Source organism: Drosophila erecta, unplaced genomic scaffold (genome assembly GCF_003286155.1).
Source record: "Drosophila erecta strain 14021-0224.00,06,07 unplaced genomic scaffold, DereRS2 tig00000021-arrow-pilon, whole genome shotgun sequence".
Lineage (NCBI taxonomy): Eukaryota > Metazoa > Arthropoda > Insecta > Diptera > Drosophilidae > Drosophila > Drosophila erecta.
In genome coordinates, this window is record NW_020825198.1 from 4,185,318 (window position 1) to 4,196,309 (window position 10,992).

The following is a 10,992-nucleotide window of genomic DNA, read 5'->3' on the forward strand; positions in this document are numbered from 1 at the left end:
CCTTTCCGTGCAGAAGTAGTGCAGTGTTAGTGTGCCGTCTGCCATCTGTTAAATGTACTGATGACGGCCAACGTCTGCAGGCAGAGGGGCACAGCAAATAGGCCAGAATGAGGCATCCTTCTGGATGGGAAGGGGGTTTGGATGTTGGGGGCTGGGGCAGATGGCAAACAACTCGTTGCCAATGAAACGTGGCCGATGAGAGCGGTCTGCCTTTGTTTGGGCCGTTCTCGATGGGGCAAATAAGCTGGCAAAGCGAAGAATCAGGTTCAGTTCCGTTTCGTACCATTCGATTCGGCTTGGTTCGATTTTCATTAGCAGCCAGTGATTCCCTTCGCTACCAGCGACTGGTCAAGCATGAAAGGCAACAATCAAATTGGCCATTACAATGAGTGCCTTCAATGTGCGAGTCCGAATTTCAAATGAATCATTTCTGTGGCGTAATCGATTTACCGGCGAAAAAACACACTAAATGTAAATCGAATTCGGAAGGAATCCGTTTTAGTACATAATCAGCATGGGCAATCGGATACTACTTCGCCTATTTGCTGCCCACTTTGAACCCAATTAAATTAATCGCCCTGAAATCATATCGTCCCTGACAGAAATTGTCCTCAAGGCTGGGTAATTGTTTCAATTATGTAGATCTTTGTGCAAAAATCTTAATCTTGGCATCTGTGGCAGCGCAGAGCACTGCGATGTGCGCGTAAATCACAGGCACTCAATAATTGAGCGGCACTTTATGCAAATGAAATGTTAATCATACGCAATGTGTGACTGGGACCAGCTGACGCCACGTTGTCCCCGCTGGCAGTGCCATTAATTGCCGTTTAATGTCATCAGGCGACCTCTTCATTAATGCGCCACCACTTCCCACTCCACATTATTTATCCTGCCGGCCTGCCTCCTTCCATCTTTTTGTGCTGGTCCGCGCAGAGAGATAAAAACATAATATCAGTTACATTGCGCCACCATAGCTCATTAATTGAATTATTATTGTAATTATAAGGGCATTACTTAAATGAAAAATTGAAATATTGTATTATCTTCTTGTGGAGATTCGGGGTTGAAATGTTAATTTTGTTGTAAAACTTCACTTAGCGTTATGAGTGGTAATAATCCTTAAAAAAAAGGTTATAGCAGCGTAATATAAATCAACACCAAATATTGCAATTTCACTAATTAACCTTTACAAAAATATTTTTTATATATAAAATGTATCTATAATAAAATAAACAAGATAAAATGCTTTAGTCGAGTTCACGACTATCAGATACCATCTAAAAAATATACGATCATCTATATACATATATATAAAAGAAAAAATTACTTAATATTTATTTAACCTCCCCCCAAATGAGACTTTGATTAGATTCTTTGTATAAGTGTACTCAATGTTTATTGCCCGCCCAGGTTTCTCGGATCCGTACTGCATGCTGGGCATCCAGCCGGACGAAAACGGCGGTCCGCCCGTGTCGCCGCTGCCGCTGCCGCCGACGCCGCGCGCCCTGTCGGCGGACATGAGCGGCGGCTTTGATAACAGCGCCACGGACTCGCCGCCGCACAGGAAGCACAGCTTCCGGCTGAGCTTTAAGAGGCGGGAGGCGGGACGGCGGGAGCAGCGCGACTCACTGGGCGGACCCGTACCGGCCAAACTCATTAAGGCGACCAGCATCAAGCCCCACACACTGACGCCCAAGTGGAACGAGAAGTTCAAATTGTAAGTAAATGAATTACAATTATAAGCCTGACATTTAGTGATAGATTCGTGGCACTGAACCGAAGCATTTGGCATCAAAAGACAGGCATTCATATTTCCGCCTGACTGCCTGATAAATGAGATATCCTGGCAACAGCAAAACAAAATTTAAACAAATCGTTGGCATCTGATTGGTGGTGGGTCCTGATCCCTGTCACATGCCCAACGATTCGTATTTTACGAATTGTAAGCCATAAAAGATACACATTCATTTACATGTTCCATAAATGAAGCACAATTGCACATTGGAAGAAATGCAATAAATTTGATGTGGCAAATGCAATAAAAATCAACTGGGCAAGGGAAGCAAGAAATAAAAGCAAATTTAAAATGCCCTTTTCATGATACATTACTAATACGCGAATAATTAGGCTGACAAAGAGATGGTTGTTTGTATTTCGTGGAATGACAAATTAGTAAACATAACGCAGGGCATAATTGATTTATTGTTTCTGGGAATTCTCATTGTTGCCAATCATTATCATTGTCATTCAAAGGAAACAGCTAATTCCGGGAAAATAAATCTTTTCTCAATAATTTCCAATGCTGATGGTTTTCGCATTACGTGTTATTTCTGAGAAATCAACCACAAAGGTAGAGAAAATATTGTTTCAGCTTAAAAGCAAGAATAACGCGAGTTATAAACTAAATGGAGCAGAAAAGCTTAGCACGTGCTGAAGTACATAAATCTTTAGGAATAAATAAATCACTTGATGTGAAATTTCCTCCCGCAGCGACATAGATGACATCAATACGGACACCTTTCACCTGGACATCTGGGACCACGACGACGAGAGCTGCGTGATGGACGCCGTTTCGCGACTGAATGAGGTTCGTGGAGTGCGTGGACTGGGTCGCTTCTTCAAGCAGGTGTGTCAATCCGCTCGTCAGGGCTCGCAGGACGATTTCCTGGGCTCCGTGAACATTCCGCTGTCGGAGATCCCGTCCACCGGACTGGATGCCTGGTTCAAGCTGGAGGCACGCAGTCATCGTAGCACCGTGCAGGGTCGCATCCGGCTCAAGTTGTGGCTCTCGACTCGCGAGGATCGCAGCACTGTTAGCGAGGAGAACCACGAGCAGCAGATCCACAAGGTGGAGCAGCTCCAACGGGTATTCATGCAGCACGAGGTCACCACGCACGAGCCGTCGTGGACTTGGTGTGGTGACCTTCCCGGTCCGGCTCTGACCATCCTGCATCAGCTGGCGGTGCAGTCGGATCTCTCGGACTTACACTGCGCCATGGCCAGGTGGGTTCCTATAGTTTACTATTTATTGGTTTAGTTAAATTCTTGGACTGAAACCTGACTTGGAACTTCCGTATTTCCTTTTCAGATATGTGGCTGCAGCCAAACTGAATCGATCTACCCCGCTGGACCCCAAGTTCCTGCATCGCCTGCTGAGCGACGTGGAGAAGCAGTGGAATCAGCCCAACCAGGAGGCACTCAGTCGCGATCTGGAGCAGTGGCTGGCGGATGCGATGAATGGCTTCGTGGAGCGCTCCCTCAACCAAATCCGTCGCCACAGGGACATCTTTCCCGCCCTCAATCCACCCTCGCTGATTCGGCTGGAGTTCCTGCTGCGCTGCCTGGGACTCCTCGGCTCCATGCGGGCCTTTCGAGCCGTGTGTCCTTTCAACAAGGGCGTCAGGGGCGAGGTGGTCAATGCCCTGCGCAAGGGGTCCGTGATGTGGGGCCAAACGGTTATGCGGGAATCGCAGGGAATGCCCAATCCATTATCGAATTTCGTAACAACATTAACGGCCGACATTCAGCTGGGACAGACCTACTACCATGCCCTCTTCGACAAGTGAGTAGAAAGAGTAGATTTTAGGATCACTATTATACGCCGGTATCGGTTAGATACCTTTGTGCAACACCCCACAACCCACACACGCATCGAATTGGATTGAGCATGTGGCACACGTGTTGCCCATTAAACGTACTCGCTATCCTCTCATCGTGGACATAAAATGAGCTTGGGACATTTAACGGAACAAGCTGGGTACCAGCCCATGCCATCGCAGAGCCCGGGTTACCATGTTGACCCAATTGAATTGTGACCCCACGCAAGTGGCGTCACTTCGATTCCAACTAATTCGCCATTGGCGCCGGGGGCGGAGCACTTTACAGTTGCCGGTTCCTAATCAGCTTGTGCATTTGTCAAATGGCAAAGTCAAAGTCATAAAGCTAACGAGCATTAATGAGGGCCACAAATGTTGTCGTGACAGATTGCCAGCAGCGTTGAAAGTGACTGAACTAGTTCCACCCAAGGGGGAGTGTTTACAGGGTCAAGTGGTGCAAGTGTTACTCACTTACCCAGTCAAATACATGTAAGCGGAAGCTTAGGAAGTTACCTACTCTCCAATGCAGCGCAGAATTCGATAGATACCTGTATATCAAGTTAGTCAAAAGTGTCCCCCAAGTGAAATGATAAATCGAAGCACCAAATGCCTGAGATCACGTTACTGTCGTAAACGCAACCGGAAGTGCGTCCATAATGGGTCATTTATTGGTGCATAGAGCCGCATCTCCGGCCTTCCCGCCGGACTAATCAGTCACATATTTGCCAGTTAGCGCGGCCATAAAAGGACCTTAATGAGGACATCAAGTGGCTTACACACATAAGCCCCAAATTAATTGCGCTGTCATAAAAATGCTCTCACGTTGCCCTCCACGTTCTGCCGGCTTTTCGGACCGGCCAACAAACCGGGCCAACAGCCTGACGAGGCATTTAACAAATGTCCAGGGGCTGTCAGCCAAAGAGTTGAGTGCTGAGTCCCGGAGTCGGGTAGCATTAGCAAAATTTACTTGCTGGCTAATTGCTCCATTTTCTCGCATTAAACTCGGCAGGCCATTATTTGCAACTCTTTAGGCGGAAAGGCAGCTTAAGTGGTGATGTCTGTGTCAGGTGTTTGCACAATACACAGTTAGTTTATTTATGAGCCTGTTAATAAGTTTTAAGGCCCTTGCTTAATTATATAACACACATATTGTATAATTTCAATGAGTGCGGTGGCCTTTGTAGCTTACTGACATCGATCGCACCAGTTTCCGTCCCACTAAAAAGAGTCCCAAGTGCAATAAAGCAAAGTAAGAAGCCTTCTGGAAAAGTTCCCCCACAAATAATTACAGCACAAACAACTCGAGCACCTGAGACAACATAAACCCATAAATCGATGTCCAGCCACGTAAACGTTCTATCTTTCTCACAGCACGAATGGCATACAGTACTTCAGCATCATCTACAAACAATACGATGCGATGGTGGGCGAGGAGGTGTACAGCCGGATGGCCGCTGGCCAGGTGCCCGGTGTGCGGATGAACCTCTCGCAGTATGCCGTGCTCGAGGGCGATGCGGAGCCGGTGGACACCAAGCCGTTCGAGCTGTTCCTGGCCCTGCAGGAGTTCTGTCAGCTGAAGCGACACCTGTCCGCCCAGCCGCAGCCGCCGGAGAAGCCGCTGGCGCTGAGCAACAGCCACGAGTGGTTCATCCCGGCGCTGGAGCGCTGGATGATGGTGAGCAAGGCCAAGGCGCTGCAGAGGATTAGGGCGGCCATACGCATGGATGCCATATGCGAGGGTGAGCGGATTGTGCGGTACAGTAGCTCCTCGGTGGACACGGCCAGCACGCTGCTGAACATCAAGGAGTTCTGGAAGGTGCTCAATTGGCCGGACGAGGATACGGCCATCATGATGGAGTCGCAGCTCATCGATGTCGTCTGCTCGGCGGCCATGCACTATTGCGATCTAATTCACACCGCACTGGCGGATAGTGGTTACTATGAGCAACAGGGTCCGTTCCGGTGCTCGGATGACATGTGCGTCACCGTCAACAATGTGGAGTATGTGCGTCGCACTCTGGCGGAGTTCCGATCGGATGAGCAGCCGCTGGAGGAGTCGGCCGATAATCTGCTCGAGTCCAGTCTCACCCACATGGAGAACAGGTGTGAGCGAATACTCTCCAAGCTGGCACCCCTCATGCAGATGTCACTGCAAAAGGCCATGTTCCATCTGGCCTGGTCACCCGACTCCCTGCCCGCCAATCAGGCCATTGTCCCACTGCTAGAGTACCTGGACTGCCACCTGGCTGCCCTGAACAGCGCCCTGCTCACCAAGAACTTCAATCGCTCGCTGCGATTTATTTGGAAGACAGTGCTTGGCGAGATGTCCCGCCAAATGGAAACTGGCGATGAGACGGACAAGCCCACACACTTCCACAAGCGGCTCTATGAGGCACTGCAGCTGCTCATCGATTTCTTTCATGCCGAGGGTCAGGGATTACTCCTGGAGTGCCTGCACACCGAGGACTTCTGGCGCATCGAGCAGCGGCTGCAGTTTCACAAAACGGACACGGATCGACTCATCGACATGTTCTATATGCAACGCCTCAGGGAGCAACTGATGGCCGTCATGCCCTCGCCATATGGGTCGCTGGCTGTGCGGGCCTACTTCAACCACGACTCCCTCTGCGTGGAGGTCCTGCATGCCAGGGATGTGGTGCCCCTGGATCCGAATGGCTTCAGCGATCCCTTCGTGGTCATTGAACTGCTGCCTCGCAGGGTTTTCTTGCACTGCATGGAGCAGCAGACCAATGTGCACAAGGTAATTAATTACTCTCCTACACATAGTAATAATACAAAATAAATAGTACATTTAAAATAATACTATTTTTGTGTGCAGCGAACACTTAACCCCGTTTTCGATGAGTGCTTCGAGTTCTCCGTGACCCTGGAGCAATGTTTGACCGAAGGAGCCATGATCTGCTTCACGGTGATGGATCACGACGTCCTGACGGCGAATGATTTCGGTGGCGAGGCCTATTTGGCACTGGGAAACATTCCCGGTGTGGCTGACTACAGTACGAGTGTGGACAACTTCCACGGACTGAAACAAATCGAGCTGCCACTCATGGAGCAAAAGGATAAATGTGAGTAGAAAATACCCCAACAGCCCAATGATCCGTTGATGCAATGTAAAATGTTCTTAACCCCACACGAAGGCAATCCCATTTTGCAAATCCTCGAGGTGCGCGTCAATGACAAACAGGCTCAGGACTTTGTGCGCAAACAGAAATCGCGGTTTATCAATTGATTCTAGACAGGATAACAAGGAAACAGGACTACCGAACGAACCGTTTGTAAAACGTTGGAAAGCGCGGATCGAGCAATGTAATTGCATCGATAGCGATGATGATAACTTAACCAAACTTAAATTGTAACCAAAACCAGCATTGTATGTATTGTACTTAATCTAGTTGTTCGACAAAGACTCCTTCTTCTCTTCAGTTTGTAAATGTTAGCAAGGAATCGAAATTCAAATGGTGCAAAAGTGACTAAAAAATGGGGAACCTAGCTTCCCGGCTCTACACAAAAAGTTGCTTGAACAAAATTATGGATAAATTGTAACTCAAATTAGGGACTTATTAGAAGCCTAGCATTGCTGAAATTGCCACAAAATTGGCAATCAAACAAAAGTTATCTACAGCAAAATCTCATATACGAAACACACAAAAACTCGAGCTATCTACTCCAGCACCCAGATGCGTTTTGAAGACTTTTACCAAAAAAAAAAAACACTATATAGTATATACATTGTTAAAAACTCGCAAAATATCACTAGTACACTGAAACACTTTTTGGGTCAATTTAAACAATACGATATATCAGCAACAAGTATACCTTATCATACAAGCCACAATTCAGCATATTTTCTACCATAAGCCAAGAAACAATCAAAAACCGCGTAACTCTGAGCTTCTTTGAAACCCCCCAAAAGAAACACAAGACACGAAGTATATTCACACGCACACAGACAGGAGAAAGCTATTTACAATATGAATAAACATAAATATGAGATATCAGATATGAGATGTGTACATGATTTGTACATTTTATATCACGCCCAAAGGACAGTGTAACTAAGTCTAAAGTATATTTGTAAACTATTTTCTGAGCACAGATTTTGTATAAATTTATTAGACACGCGCTTGTCCCCAGAGAGGCAGCCTTCAGCTCTTTTGCTTATACACAACTTAGGGCTTTCCCCCACTTTTATGGATCCACTCTCCACCAAAAGACCCCCATTCCCCAATTAGTTTAACCCATCCAGAAGGTCTCGCTTCTATTGTAAATTTTGTACTATATACAACGGTCTCTATGATGAAACACGAAGGAACTTAAAACATATGCACGCGGTTGGTTAGCGGTGTGTATTATGAATAATTGAGGAAATTGTTGAAATTGTGTAACTCTAAATTGTAAACTGTAAACTGTAAACTGTAACAAGAACTTTTTATACCTGTCGCTAGGGAGGCAGTGGGCGTGGCTGAGGACAATTTAAGTGGGTTAAACAGAAGATAAAAACTAAACTACTAAAAGCTGCACAACAAAGATGAAAATCCAAGTCAAATTACAACTATTTTTAATATTTACACTTAACTAAAGAGATGTGCAAAGAAATTTCATGATTGTTAATTACAAGTAAATGGAGTATTATGCAAAGATAATATACCTAAATATACGAGTATATATAGATAAATGGATACAAAACTAATCGGTAATCAAGTATTTAGTTTGTAAGATAATTCTTTGGTTTCTCATCCCTGCACAGTCTTTCACACTCTTAAACTACAAAATTATGTTTTTGATTGGGTTTTTTCTAAAATTATTTAGTCTGCCATCGCCAAGACATCGACAGTGATTAGTGACAATCCCGGAGGCAGGGAAGTTAGGATCCCGAAAAGATATGAAACATCGAAGTAGAGTCAACGCTGTACGATCATAATTTCCTCTAAGAACTCCCATTTCACTCAGTATCTTCCAAAAGGGCACTCGTTATTTTCCAAAACTCCCCACTTCAAACTGCTATCTTCCAGAATGCATGTGCAGCAAAACTAGTAAGGAGACACATAGTTAATTGGATAAATAAATAAATGTAGGCCAGGGTTTGTTGTACTAGCCAACCATAACTACTGTGTTGATATGTGTACCTATGATAGTTTCCTATAACTAATAGACAAATTCAAACACACAAGCGATCGAGAAAGAACAAATGAAATGAAATCAAATTAAATTATTCATGTTACTAGCACTATCTAACATAAAAAACAAGTGAAAAATATGCGAAGCAGGCAGAGTAGGATAATTTTAAACAATTGTACAATTTATTTTGAAGCGAAACTGTTAGAAGAATGCGAAAATTGGCCAAACAATGAGACCAAACGCATTTCCCAACCGCAACAAACCCAACAAGCAACTGAAACTGTGGAAAATCAAGGCCAAAACAAGCATAAACCTATACTAGAACTATATATATATATACATATTTGAATGTGCAATTGTTGTGCTAGTTACAGAATACAAGGAAACCTACAAAGAGCCCTCCTACATACATATACAGATTGCAAATGCAAATACGAAACACTTTTAATTGCCACATTTACAAGCGACCAGCAGCTGAGAAATAAAACTGCAATTTTTTCGATGATAAAGAGGTAACGTATATTTATTTCCCCGTTTTATTCAGGGCACACCACACCCAAAACAAAAAAGGACTTGAAACTATTTTTTGTATGCCAAGACAGAACTATAAAACAATCCACCGCCGAATCTTGATATCAATATTTTGAAGGAAACTACTAAAACCAAAGGTAAAGAATATAGTTTTTTAAATGTGAATGCAAATACCAATGGGCCGCAATTCAGGTTCCTAAGCTCCCCTCCGTAAAAATATCTGAATGGATGTATCTAAATAGCAAACACAGCAAACTCTAAACTATAGCTAAGTACATAAATGTGTGTCTGTGCCACAGCTAATCAAATCAAATCAAAACGAAATCGATACGAAAGCGATAGGGAAAATAAGAATGAAGACGAGGACGAAACCCCTTAAAACATATTCAATGTAAATTCAACAAAATGCTGCAGAAAAACATTATCAAATTCAATCAATAAATGTCAATGAATAATTAACTAGCAACTGTCTTTTATTCAGCGTGCGATTCCTGGATATTCAAAAGGGTTCGAAAGAAGGTGGTAAAAGGTAAATATGGGATTATGGCTTTTGGGAAAACCCTCAAATCCATTAGGCGCCAGTTTGCGTAGTAACGAAGCGCTCCAAGGGAGTGTGCAAACACCTTCTTGTTTGACAAGCAAAAATCAAATAAACTCTTTAAATTGATCCACTTCTACCCTTTTTAATTGATACGTAATCGCTCCTAGAAGAGTAAGATTCGTTATCAGGTTCCAGGTAATACATATATGTTTGCCAATTGATTTTCCTGAAAACTCCCATCTACCGATAAGCTAGAATCAATCCCGACGACAGGCCAGACGTCAGAGGTATGAAAACAAATTGTCGTCTTGCTGGCAGGGTTGTGGCCGGAAAAATGTTTACGGAATTGATTTGAGGCATTATCTGGTGCACGTCAAAGGCCTGGCGTGAAAGTGTGGAAAAGCTTTTATCTAAATTAAATCCCGACACATGCGAGCCCGGCGTTTTCCCCTGACTTTTTCAGCCATTCTCAGCACATGAGATTCGAACGACCTGCTATTTAAGGGGTCACTTTAAAGCGATCCTTTGAGAGGGGCACACATGCAATACATATCTAGATGTTTTCCATTGTATTTAGGGCATATCCTAAACTTTTTCACGACGCTCACTGCTGAGAAATCTGTGCAGTTTTATGCAACTTTTATGACACCAGCCGAGGACACAGAGCGTACACAAAAAACTTTTTACGACTTGCACTGCCAAAGAACAAACATCAGAGCTTCTCGAGCTGCGCCTGATGCGTAAAGTCAACAAAAAGTAAAACGTACTACCAGGCACCGAGTGAAATTTCACAAAAAAGTCCATACACCTACACACTAAATGTGTGTACAAGAAAAATGTGCTGGCAGGAGGAAAACCTGAAACAGACAATGCAAGTATGCACAGGATCCAGTTCGTGTCAGAATCAAAGATATCAAACTTACTGAAGGACGCCACGCCCAGCGCCGAGCAAATAAAAAAATTAGTGCGGATTTGACACCCACCAGATAGGGAAGAAATATTTCACATACTCGCATCTCAGCTTCAAAAGAAAATCAAAGCAACAGCTACACTTTTTATTCAGCTGGGAAGGAACAAGCATCTGATAATTTAAATCAAAGTTAAATACATGTTTGACAGTTTATTATTCTACTTTTACGTCAAATTATAAAGCCATTGAAATTTATGGAAAATAAACTAATGCAA

The 10,992-nt window shown here is 44.2% G+C and overlaps 1 protein-coding gene across 1 annotated transcript in view; it reads left to right on the forward strand.

Annotated features, from left to right (window-relative positions):
* LOC6544382 (BAI1-associated protein 3) overlaps positions 1-9,723 on the forward strand; it is a 49,294-nt gene extending 39,571 nt beyond the window's left edge. The window contains exons 8-13 of the mRNA XM_026977741.1: positions 1,411-1,717; positions 2,491-3,003; positions 3,089-3,562; positions 4,968-6,357; positions 6,436-6,682; positions 6,755-9,723. Coding sequence (XP_026833542.1) covers positions 1,411-1,717; positions 2,491-3,003; positions 3,089-3,562; positions 4,968-6,357; positions 6,436-6,682; positions 6,755-6,846 — 3,023 coding nt within the window. The 3' untranslated portion in view covers positions 6,847-9,723. The remainder of the gene's footprint in view (positions 1-1,410; positions 1,718-2,490; positions 3,004-3,088; positions 3,563-4,967; positions 6,358-6,435; positions 6,683-6,754) is intronic.
* The last annotated feature ends 1,269 nt before the right edge of the window (positions 9,724-10,992 follow it).